At 46.2% G+C, this 12,863-nt stretch overlaps 1 protein-coding gene across 1 annotated transcript in view; it reads right to left on the bottom strand.

Annotated features, from left to right (window-relative positions):
* The window catches only part of cps1 (carbamoyl-phosphate synthase 1, mitochondrial), a 260,110-nt gene that overhangs the window by 24,105 nt on the left and 223,142 nt on the right, over positions 1–12,863 (bottom strand). The window contains exons 31-32 of the mRNA XM_068036228.1: positions 9,627–9,716; positions 860–1,030 (exon numbers count right to left, since the gene is read on the bottom strand). Of these exons, the coding sequence (XP_067892329.1) occupies positions 860–1,030; positions 9,627–9,716 (261 nt within the window). The remainder of the gene's footprint in view (positions 1–859; positions 1,031–9,626; positions 9,717–12,863) is intronic.

Raw genomic sequence — 12,863 nt, 5'->3', positions numbered from 1 at the left:
TTTACCAGGATGTTGCCTGGTCTGGAGGGCATTAGCTATGAGGAGAGGTTGGATAAACTCGGATTGTTTTCACTGGAACGACAAAGTTGGAGGGGAGACCTGATAGAGGTTTACAAAGTTATGAGTGGCAAAGTTTAGAGGGGATGTGCGAGGCAAGTTTTTTTTACACAGAGGGTGGTGAGTGCCTGGAACTTGCTGCCAGGGGAGGTGATGGAAGCAGGTACGATAGCGACGTTTAAGAGGCCTCTTGACAAATACATGGATAGGATGGGAATAGAGGGATACGGACCCCGGAAGTGCAGAAGGTTTTAGTTTAGACAGGCATCATGATCGGCGCAGGCTTGGAGGGCCGAATAGCCTGTTCCTGTGCTGTACTGTTCTTTGTTCTTTGTCAAAGAGCAGAATCTTAAGGGAGGAGAGAGATGTGGAGAGGTCAAGGGGTTTTGGGAAGGAATCAATGCTGAATAAATTCTAAATCTCACATTGACCAGCTGGGATTAATAGGGACTTGAAGTCAGGATCTCCTGTGGTGATATGCGAGGGTTTGGGGTACATTTGTGATGTTTGGCTGAATGGGAGGTGGAAACTGAAAGATTTATCCTGCTTAGCATATAGCAAACAACACAGCATCTGACTAAAACTCAGGAATACCCTTGCACCAATTACGGTCCTGTTACACAGACATACCTCATAACAACACGACACTTAACGGCACTGCTTTCACAGTAATCCGAACACCAGCCAGATTAACAAAACTATATATAGAATGCAGTGAGGGATGCTCCATTAAAGCTATTGGTCTGTACTAATGTTGCTACTTCCCTTCTACCCAGCCCATTCCAAGGATTGTTAACAGTACCTTGATGCCCACATATTCGGTAGGTATGATGGGATTTTCCAGCGAAGGCAGGGATGACTCATCCATGCTCTCTCCAATCATCACTCGTGTGGCCACATTGATGAGATCAACTCCAATGGTCTTTGAGACGAAGGGGCAGGACCTGGATGCTCTGAGGTTACATTCGATCACCTAGCAACCATTAAAGAGTTAGGAAGAAAGCATTCATGGTTGGTCATAACTGAGTGATTGCATAGCATAATTACCACATGGCTGACAATCCTGCTGCGATAGATACAGAGTAATGTGTTACGACCAGGGGAGGAAGGGGTCTCAGACGCCCCTCTTGCCCCTTTCCTGGTTTGGCTGTAACAAGGTTTATCTCTTAAATCAGTGATTTTAGCTTACCACCTCAGTGAGTCCTTGCTGACTGCTCTCTAATTGTAATTGCAAATGAACCAGACAGGTTTTCTGAGGTTTAAAAGATTATTAGCTTTATCATTCTAACTTTGTTAAAATTACTAAAATATGCAACGCAAGCACGCTAGCATGCATACGAGGGAAACACACACACACACACAAGTAGATACAGAGAGGAAGAAAGAATTGGGGGAGGGGGGGGTGTTGAAGTAGAGTTGGCAATAAATGGAATTCAATTACTGTCCTTTGTCTTTGATGTAAAGTCCTTGGTTAAAGTTGAGGTCTTGGAGTTTTCGCTGGGGTCCAGTGCACCATTTCAAGTTTGCTTCTCTGGTACCAGAAAGCCGGAGAGGTTTCAATTATCTTCTCAGTAGTTGCCTGTAAAGTTCAGTAGTTTTGAGGCTTACACTGCTACCATGGCTTTCCCGGGACTTTGCTGGAGAGAGAGAGAGGGAGGGAGACATTCCTTCTCCTTTCTGTTCAAATAGCAGTCTGACCTCCTTCTGTGTGGCACAATTCAAAAAGTCCCCAGTCTGACCAGCAGGTAAGTCATGTGACATCTCTATTTGAAACAGGAGCTTCTTGTGGTGGGGGTGGGATTGCCTTTCCAGACACCCTCGGTGGGGCGGTGGAGTTCTGGCTCTTACACAGACAAGATGTGGATCATCACTATTGCCCAGACCAATCTTGTTAATTGAATCAGTGAGCACGCCCATTGTCTCTCTGTTCAACTGTTTCTCGGCTAGTTCTGGTCTTTTCAGAATGCAAATGTGCAACTATGTTTTCAGCTGTTCAACTCTGTTGCTCTTTTAAACAAGTTATGTGCAATGTCCAGCAAAAAAGGTTCAAGTAATGTTCCATATGACGAAATTAATATGTTTCCATCTGGCAGGTGTGATTTCTGTCACAAATGGCATAACTTTTCAAATAGACATCCAGGTAGAAAAGTGCAGACAAAAGAAGTGTGGAATCATTTAAGGAGATCAATTGATGCTGCGATACAAGCAGCTGCATGTTTTCTTTGATGAACTAAAGTCGGCTGAATGCTTTTCCCTAGCTTCAATTAACTTCTGATTAATGATCGGTGAATGAGGAGACATGCAAATATTAAATTTCATTTTAATAGCAAACCTTTGTGTTCCTCATGAACATCGCATAAATCTCATCTCTAGTCTCTCTCAGGATTCAGGGATTAATATCATCCATCTGTTTCGAATCCATAGAGCTTGACCATGACTTTGTTCTCTTTTATGTGAAAACTCTTGAATTCAGCTTGACGAGGACATATTCTAGTCCCATCCTGTATCCTCCACAAACTTAAACTCATCCAAATCTCTGCTGTCCATATCCTAACTCGTACAGAGTCCCATTCGTCCATCATCACTGTGCTTTCTGACTTCCACTGCTCATTGCCTGGCAACAACTCTATTTTTAAATTCTCATCCTTGTTTTCAAATACATCCATGGGCTTGCCTCACTCAATCTCTAGTCTCCTCCAGTCTCACAACCCTCCAAGATCTCGGTGCTCCTCCAATTCTGGCCTCTTGCGCATCCCAGCTTTAATCCCGTCACCATTGGCAGCCACCACTTCAGCAGCCTACGGATGAGCTCCGAAATTCCTTCCCTAAACATTTCCACCTCTCTTTCCCCCTTAAAGACACTCCTTAAAACCCAGCTGTCCTAATATCTCTTTACATGACTTAGAGTCACATTGTGTCTGATGACACTCTTGTGAAGTGCTTTGGGACATTTTACCACATTATAGGTGCTAGAAAAATGAAAGTTGCTGTTGTAGCAAATACTTAGAGGACAGCAGTCAGTACAGTAACTGCTTTGTGCTTGTTCTTGCTTAACAACAGGATGCACCAGGACACACGGTGCTACAACAGCACCATGCAACCGAGCGAATTTAAAACCGTTTCAATTTCAAACTACTGTCAAATCAGAGATACACATGTAACAGCTGGCCCACTAACCAGGCTGGTCTATACCCCAAATGGTTTATAAGAACAAAAGAACTTAAGAAATAGGAACAGGAGTAGACCATATGGCTCGTCGAGCTTGCTCTCATTCAATTTGATCATGGCTGATCTACTGCCTCAATTCCTCTTTCCCACCTGCTCCCCATATCTCTTGACTCCCTGAGAGATCAAATGTCTGTTTATCCCAGCCTTGAATATATTCAATGATGGAGTATCCACAACTCTCTGGGATAGAGAATTCCAAAGATTTTGAGCGAAGATATTTTTCCTCATCTCAGACCTAAATGATCAACCCCTTATTCTGAGACTGTGATCCTGTGTTCTAGGTTTTCTAACCAGGGGTAACACCCCGTCAGTGTCTACTCTGTCAAGCCCCTTCAAAATCTTGTATTGTTTCAATAAGATCACCTCTTATTCTTCTAAAAAGAGAGGGGTTAGGCCCAATTTACTCAGCCTCTCATCATAGGACAACTGTCTGATCCCAGGAACTAACCTGGTGAACCTTCGCTGTACCAACTCGAAAACAGATATATCCTTCCTTAGGTATGGAGACCAAAACTGTGCACAATACTCCAGGTGTGGTCTCAACAAAGCCTTATACAATTGTAGTGAGATTTCCTTATTCTTGTGCTCCGATCCCCTTGCTATAAAGGCCAACTATGCCATTTTCCTATGTGGATCACAACAACTGAATCCTCCCCCTCCCATTCCAAGTTCTTCTCCAGCCATGTGGACATGTCGCGAACCCTGGCACTGGGCAGGCAACACAGCCTTTGGAGCGTCCTGTCGTGGCTGCAGAGAACAATATCTATCCCCCAGACTATACTGTCCTCTATCACTACCCCATTCCTTTTCACTCCTCCCACTTGAATGGCTGCCTGCACCATGGTGCCATGATCAACTTTTCCATCCACCCTACAGTCTTCATTCTCATCCTCTTACCCACTGGTCAAAGTCAAGTGCCAAGGCTCCTCCATCAACTACATCCTGGATCCCCATATCTGCCCGACTTATACCTGCTATACCTCCTATCCAACCATTGACAAACTCTAAAGTATTACTTAGCCTAAGGGGTATGACTGCCTCCTGGAACAAAGTATCCAGGTAACATCCAGTGGATGCTTTGGAAAACCGCAAATGTAACACCTCTATTCAAAAAAGGAGGGAAACAGAAAGCAGAAAACTGTAAGCCAGTTAACCTAACATCTGTATTGAGAAAATGCTAGAATCCATTATGAAGGAAGTAGTAAAGAACAAAAGAACAAAGAAAATTACAGCACAGGAACAGGCCCTTCGGCCCTCCAAGCCTGCGCCGATCCAGATCCTCTATCTAAACATGTCGCCTATTTTCTAAGGGTCTGTATCTCCTTTGCTTCCTGCCCATTCATGTATCTGTCGAGATACATCTTAAAAGACGCTATCGTGCCCGCGTCTACCACCTCCGCTGGCAACGCGTTCCAGGCACCCACCACCCTCTGCGTAAAGAACTTTCCACGCATATCCCCCCTAAACTTTTCAAAGTGAGAGGGGAACTCGTGACCCCTAGTAATTGAATCCCCCACTCTGGGAAAAAGCCTCTTGCTATCCACCCTGTCTATACCTCTCATGATTTTGTACACCTCAATCAGGTCCCCCCTCAACCTCCGTCTTTCGAATGAAAATAATCCTAATCTACTCAACCTCTCTTCATAGCTAGTGCCCTCCATACCAGGCAACATCCTGGTGAACCTCCTCTGCACCCTCTCCAAAGCATCTACATCCTTTTGGTAATGTGGCGACCAGAACTGCACGCAGTATTCCAAATGTGGCCGAACCAAAGTCTTATACAACTGTAACATGACCTGCCAACTCTTGTACTCAATACCCTGTCCGATGAAGGAAAGCATGCCGTATGCCTTCTTGACCACTCTATTGACCAGCGTCGCCACCTTCAGGGAACAATGGACCTGAACACCCAAATCTCTCTGTACATCAATTTTCCCCAGGACTTTTCCATTTATTGTATAGTTCACTCTTGAATTGGATCTTCCAAAATGCATCACCTCACATTTGCCCGGATTGAACTCCATCTGCCATTTCTCTGCCCAACTCTCCAATCTATCTATATTCTGCTATATTCTCTGACAGTCCCCTTCACTATCTGCTACTCCACCAATCTTAGTGTCGTCTGCAAACTTGCTAATCAGACCACCTATACTTTCCTCCAAATCATTTATGTATATCACAAACAACAGTGGTCCCAGCACGGATCCCTGTGGAACACCACTGGTCACACGTCTCCATTTTGAGAAACTCCCTTCCACTGCTACTCTCTGTCTCCTGTTGCCCAGCCAGTTCTTTATCCATCTAGCTAGTACACCCTAGTAGCAGGACATTTAGAATATCATAATGCAATCAGGCAGAGTCAACATGGTTTTATGAAAGGGAAACGGTTGAACCGGCCAGAAAAACTAACCGCCCAATCTAATCCCACCTTCCAGCACCTGATCCATAGCCTCGCAGGTTACAGCACTTCAGGTGCATGTCCAGGTACCTTTTAAAAGAACTGAGGGTTTCTGCCTCCACCACCATTCCTGGCAGTGAACTCCAGACACCCCTGGGATGATCGGTAGCCGCCTGGTTTTCCCAGGAGGCTTTTCCCGGCTCCAGGATTAGATTAGAGATACAGCACTGAAACAGGCCCTTCGGCCCACCGAGTCTGTGCCAAACATCAACCACCCATTTATACTAATCCTACACTAATCCCACATTCCTACCAAACATCCCCACCTGTCCCTATATTTCCCTACCACCTACCTATACTAGTGACAATTTATAATGGCCAATTTACCTATCAACCTGCAAGTCTTTTTGGCTTGTGGGAGGAAACCGGAGCACCCGGAGAAAACCCACGCAGACACAGGGAGAACTTGCAAACTCCACACAGGCAGTACCCAGAATCGAACCCAGGTCCCTGGAGCTGTGAGGCTGCAGTGCTAACCACTGCGCCACTGTGCCGCCCGCTTGCCACACATAAAATCCGCGTGGAGGTGGGCGAAGGCCCTTAAGCGGCTGTTAAGTGGCCACTTAAGGGCCTTGATTGGCCTGGGGCGGGTGGGCTGCTTTTCACCCCTCCCTCACCCTACGAAAAGGGCGGCGAAGGTGGGAGTGGACCGAAAAGCCTCCCGGAGCCTGCCGCTCCATTTTACACTACCCCTGCCACCATCCCTCTCGTTGGGGTGGCGTAACATTCTCGCCAAGGACTTTGATGGGGCAGTCTACAGCAGAACACTGATAAACATGCACACCAAGATGCTTGCTGCATTGGCTGCCCTGCCAGACAGCCTCCTGTCACTGTCAAGAAGGATGGATGAGTTTAGCTCCAACATAGCACAGGGCATCTTGCAGAGCTTGGTGCCCATCCTTTCCACTGTGAGAGGGTGGACAACTCCATGGCAATAGTTGCGACCCAGCCATGATACAGCACCCACTGTCCTCGCATTGTTGGGTAGTGGAGGAGTTCATGAGTCACATGTACAGGGAGTAGCCTTTGTCCAAAAGCATCAATGTCCCTCTGGTTGGTCTTGGAGGCGTGCAGACAGCAGGATGGTAGACAGCCTCAGAATGAAGGCATCATGGCTGCTCCCCAATCTGTCCACCATCTATAAGGCACAAGTCAGGAGTGTGATGGAATATTCTCCACTTGCCTGGATGGGTGCAGTTCCAACAACACTCATGAAGCTCGACACCACCCAGGACAAAGCAGCCCACTTGACTGGCACCCCATCCATCACCCTCAACATTCACTCCCTCCACCACCGACGCACAGTGGCAGCAGTGTGTACCATCTACAAGATGCACTGCAGCAACTTTGACGGCACCTTCCAAACCCGCAACCACCTGGAAGGACAAGGGCAGCAGATGCGTGGGAACACCACCAACTGCAAATCCCCTCTAAGCCACACATCATCCTGACTCGGAATTATACCATCGCTCCTTCACTGTCGCTGGGTCAAAATCCTGGAACTCCCTTCCTAACAGCACTGTGGGTGTACCTACCCCGCATGGACTGCAACGGTTCAAGAAGGCAGCTCACCACCACCTTCTCAAGGGCAATTAGGGATGGGCAATAAATGTTGGCCTTTCCAGTAATGCCCATATCTCATGAACGAATATATTAAAAAACCTCTAAAAACTAGCCACAGTATTTCTACCAACTTTGCAACAGCAGAAGTCAACAGCACTTCACTTGCTGATTGGATGCATGTCCCTTTAAATAGCACTAATTGGGGTTTTCCTGCAATTAGCACAGACATGACCACCACACGAGGGGCACAGGAAGTGGTCAACAGCACGGCAGTGCTATTTTTATGGCTTTGGGGCTTCGTGGCACTCGCACTGGTGGTGCTCTGGAGCTATAACCATTAAAATCACGGCCTAAGATGTGCGTGTACCAACCACACTGCATTGCTCTGTTAACCAATCTATCATCCCCCATCGCTCGTCAAATCATTTACACATTTCTCACTGAACAATAAGGCTGTGGTTACAATCATATGTAGCATTTCAGAGACTGTCAGCAATAATTTACTGCAGCCTTTGCAGCAACCGTTCCTTTACTAGGTGCATGATGACAACAAAAAGAAAAAATATTCTCGAAGCTAGATATGGAAAAGCCAAGCACAATCAGGACATGAAACTTAGTGTCAAGGAACTATAAATATTGAAACAAAACAGATGAAAATCGAAGTTTATGCTGATAGGGTTAGATAGGGGTGGGAAGAGGTTCGCGTGGAGCACAAACATCAGTAAAGACCAGCTGGGTCGAGCCCACCTCAGCTCATCTGCTGCTGAAATCCCCATGCATTCATTACCTCTAGATGTGACTATTCCAACGTTCTCCTGGCCAGCCTCCCATCGACTACCCTCTGTAAATTTGAAGTCGTTGAAAACTCTGCTGCCTGTGTTTGAAATCGCACCAAGTAGGTTCACCCATCATCCCTATTCTTACCGACCTACATTCACTCCCTCAGCATCGCCTCAATTTGAAAATTCTCATGCTTGTTTTCAAATCCCCTGCATGGCGTTACCCTCACCATCTCTGTACTCTCCCTCCATGACCTTACCCTCACCATCTCTGTACTCTCTCTCCATGACCTTACCCTCACCATCTCTGTACTCTCCCTCCATGACCTTACCCTCACCATCTCTGTACTCTCCCTCCATGACCTTACCCTCACCATCTCTGTACTCTCCCTCCATGCCCTTACCCTCACCATCTCTGTACTCTCCCTCCATGCCCTTACCCTCACCATCTCTGTACTCTCCCTCCATGCCCTTACCCTCACCATCTCTGTACTCTCCCTCCATGACCTTACCCTCACTATTTCTGTAATCTCCTCCAGCCTTACAAGCCACTAAAGTATCAGCGCTTCTCCAATCCCGGCACATTGAGCATCTTCAATTTTAATCACTCCACCATTGGAGACTATGCTTTCAGCTGCCAAGGCCCCAGGCTCTGGAATTCTCTCTCCGCCTCTCTTTCCTCCTTTAAGACACACCTTAAAAGCTACCTGTTTCAAAAAGCTTTACCCTAATATCTCCTTATATGGTTTAGTGCCCATTTTTGTTTGATTACGCTCTTGTGAAGCATCTTGGGATGTTTTAATATGTTACAAGTGTTATGTAAATACAAGTTATTGTTGTTGTTGGGTAATGTACCTTGTGATCAATATAAGCTCCTGGAACTCATGTTTCCCAGAATTACTTTCCCCTTGAATTGGCCTGGAATTGTTTGAATCTGTGTGTTTGCTGTCCTAGAAGATTATATGGTTGTCTAGCTGGTGGACAAGGTGCATTGGGCATCATGTTGCTTAGCTGCAAAATGGCTGAATGAGGGAGACCTCATGTGCCAGCTGGTCTTCTGCGTATGTTCATAGCTAGATGTTCAGTGGCGATAACAGTGATAAATGGCATAAGTAATGCAACTCAATGGTCTCTGTATGTCCAGCACTCAATTTTCGAAAGGGAATCCCAGGTATCTTTGGCTCCATTTTGCCTGGACACGCTCAATCGGACACTGCATCAGCTCTGACTGACGATTAAGAGTGTTGAAAAATTGTGTTTTCCCAGTAACGCAGAGCTAACATGGAGTAAATCGTGTGTGAAGTATTACGCAACAGCGATGATAGAATTTGCTCATCACTCATGACAAGTGACAATGTCACAGCAATCCAAAAGACCTAAACAAGCACAACATAACTGACTGGTGATCCCGTTAAAATAAACAGTCATATCAACTAAACACACAGGAAAATGAGGAATGTAACGCAACAGATATTCTTTGGTAACCATCTCTATAAATACCAGGATAACGCATCTTAAGCATAATGCAGTAGATTGCTTACCATCACATCATTTCCTTTCACAAGAAACTGTACATTGAATGGGCCAGAAATTTCAAATGCTCTGGATATCTTCCTGGTTGCAATTTTAACCTAAAACAGAAAGAATATGAAAGGCAATTACTGGGGGGCAGTGGCACTGAGATTTCCCGGGTAATTACTGGGGGGGGGGGGGCAGTGGCGCTGAGATTTCCCGGGTAATTACTGGGGGGGGGCAGTGGCGCTGAGATTTCCCGGGTAATTACTGGGGGGCAGTGGCGCTGAGATTTCCCGGGTAATTACTGGGGGGGGGGCAGTGGCGCTGAGATTTCCCGGGTAATTACTGGGGGGCAGTGGCGCTGAGATTTCCCGGGTAATTACTGGGGGGCAGTGCCATTGAGATTTCCCGGGTAATTACTGGGGGGCAGTGGCGCTGAGATTTCCCGGGTAATTACTGGGGGGGGGCAGTGGCGCTGAGATTTCCCGGGTAATTACTGGGGGGCAGTGGCGCTGAGATTTCCCGGGTAATTACTGGGGGGGGGCAGTGGCGCTGAGATTTCCCGGGTAATTACTGGGGGGCAGTGGCGCTGAGATTTCCCGGGTAATTACTGGGGGGCAGTGGCATTGAGATTTCCTGGGTAATTACTGGGGGCAGTGGCACTGAGATTTCCCGGGTAATTACTGGGGGCCTGAGATTACCCAGTTAGTTACTGGGGTACTGAGATTTCCCAGGAACACGTGTTAGAATGGGAGATTTTACTTGCCATAGAGACTGGGAGTTGCAAAACAGCTCAAGTCATAAAGGCAGTGAATTCCTGGAGATATTTGCCAAGTCATTTTGAAGATTTCCTAGGATGCAGTAGATTGTGTAATGACCCATACCTTTTCAAAATGATGCCAAGGTGCAATGCATTCTGATGTTACCGTTACAGATTCGCCCAGCTGCACTTTTTATTATTTTCCCAGTTCCCAGGACATTCAGAAGGTGGAGGGTGAGCCGTCAGAGGTCGTGATACACATTGGTACCAACGGCATAGGTAGAAAGAGGGGTGACGTCCTGCAACAAGAATTTAGGGAGCTAGGTAGCAGATTAAAAAGCAGGACCTCAAAGGTTGTAATCTCTGGATTACTCCCTGTGCCACATGCTAGCGAGTATAGGAATAGGAGGATAGAGCAGATGAATGCGTGGCTGAGGAGGTGGTGCAGGAGGGAGAGCTTTAGGTTCCTGGAGCACTGATTTTGTTTCTGGCAAAAGTGGGACCTGTACAAGTTGGACGGGTTGCACCTGAACCGGAATGGGACCAACATCCTTGCTGGGAGGTTTGCTAGTGCTGTTGGGAGGGGTTTAAACTAATTTGGCAGGGGGATGGGGCACAGAGTGGAGATACAGTATGAGATGAGGCACAGCCAAATATAGAAGAGAAACTGAGTCAGTCTGGAAGGCACAGCCAATATAGACCTGTTAAGGCACAAGTGAATAATGCAAGGCTGGATTGCATTTATTTTAATGCAAGGAAGCTTATGAATAAGGCAGATGAATTGAGGGCATTCATTAGCACATGAGATTATGATATTATTGCTATCACAGAGACATGGCTGTAGGAGGGGCAGGACTGGCAACTCAATACTCCAGGGTATAGAATCTTCAGGCGTGATAGGGGAGGGTGTAAAAGAGGTGGCATTGTACTGTTGATCAAGGAGTCAATTACTGCAGTAAGGAGGGATGATATCTTAGAAAGTTTCTCAAATGAGGCCATATGGGTAGAACCTAAAAACAAAAGGGGGGCAATCACTTGGCTAGGTGTGTACTACAGGCCCCCAAACAGTCAGAGAGAGATAGAGGAACAGATATGTAGGCAAATCTCAGAGGTGTAAAAATAATAGGGTAATAATAGTAGGGGATTTCAATTTACCTAATATCAACTGGGATAGTCTTAGTGCAAAAGGCTTAAAGGGGGAGGAATTCTTAAAATGCATACAGGAGAGCTTTTTGAGCCAGTACGTAGAAAGTCCTACAAGAGAAGGGGCAGAACTGGACCTAATCCTAGGGAATGAAGCTGGACAAGTGGTAGAAGTATCAGTGGGGGAGAATTTCGGGGATAGTGACCATAACTCTGAGATTTAAGGTAGTTATGGAAAAGGACAAAGACGGGCCAGAAATAAAGGTACTGAATTGGGGAAAGGCCGATTTCAATTTGATAAAACAGGATCTGGACAAAGTGGACTGGGAACAGCTACTTGTAGGAAAGTCTACATCAGACCAGTGGGAGTCAAAGAGGAAATAGTGAGGGCCCAGAGCCAACACATACATGTTAAGGTGAAGGGTAGGACCATCAAGTCCAGGGAACCCTGGATGTGAAAGGATATAGAGTATTGGATCAGGAAAAAAAAGGGGGGGCTTATGGCAGATTCAGAGTGCTGAAATCAGCGGAGGCATTAGAGGAGTACAGAAAGTGTGGGAGGGGGTACTTAAAAAAGTAATTAGGAGAGCGAAGAGGGGACATGAAAAAACATTGGCGGTCAATATAAAGGAAAATCCTAAGGTGTTTATAAGTATATTAAGGGCAAGAGGATAACCAGGGAAAAAGTAGGGCCCATTAGGGGCCAAAGTGGAAATGCGTGTGTGTGGAGCCGGAGGACATAGGTGAGGTTTTAAATGATTACTTTTCATCTATTTTCACTGTGGAGAATGACGATGTATGTGTAGAGATCAGGGAGGGGGATTGCGATATACTTGAACATATGAACATTGAAAGGGAGGAAGTATTAGATGTTTTAGCGGGCTTAAAAGTGGATAAGTCCCCAGGCCAAGATGAGATGTATCCCAGGCTGTTATGTGAGGCAGGGGCTCTGACACAAATTTTCATATCCTCTCTGGCCACAGGAGAGCTACCAGAGGATTGGAGGACAGCGAATGTGGTACCATTATTCAAGAAGGGTAGCAGGGATAGATCAGGTAATTACAGGCCAGTGAGTCTAACATCAGTGGTTGGGAAACTATTGGAAAAAATTCTGAGGGACAGGATCATCTCCACTTGGAGAGGCAGGGAATAATCAGGGATAGTCAGCATGGCTTTGTCAGGGGGAGATAGTGTCTAACTAATTTGATTGAATTTTTCAAGGAGGTGACTAGATGTGTAGATGAGGGTAAAGCAGTTGATGTAGTCTACATGGACTTCAGTAAGGGTTTTGATGAGGTCCCACATGGGTGATTGGTTAAGAAGGTAACAGCCCTTGGGATCCAGGGCAATTTGGCAAATT

Source organism: Heterodontus francisci, chromosome 7 (assembly GCF_036365525.1).
Source record: "Heterodontus francisci isolate sHetFra1 chromosome 7, sHetFra1.hap1, whole genome shotgun sequence".
Lineage (NCBI taxonomy): Eukaryota > Metazoa > Chordata > Chondrichthyes > Heterodontiformes > Heterodontidae > Heterodontus > Heterodontus francisci.
This window is presented reverse-complemented; position numbering and strand designations above follow the sequence as displayed.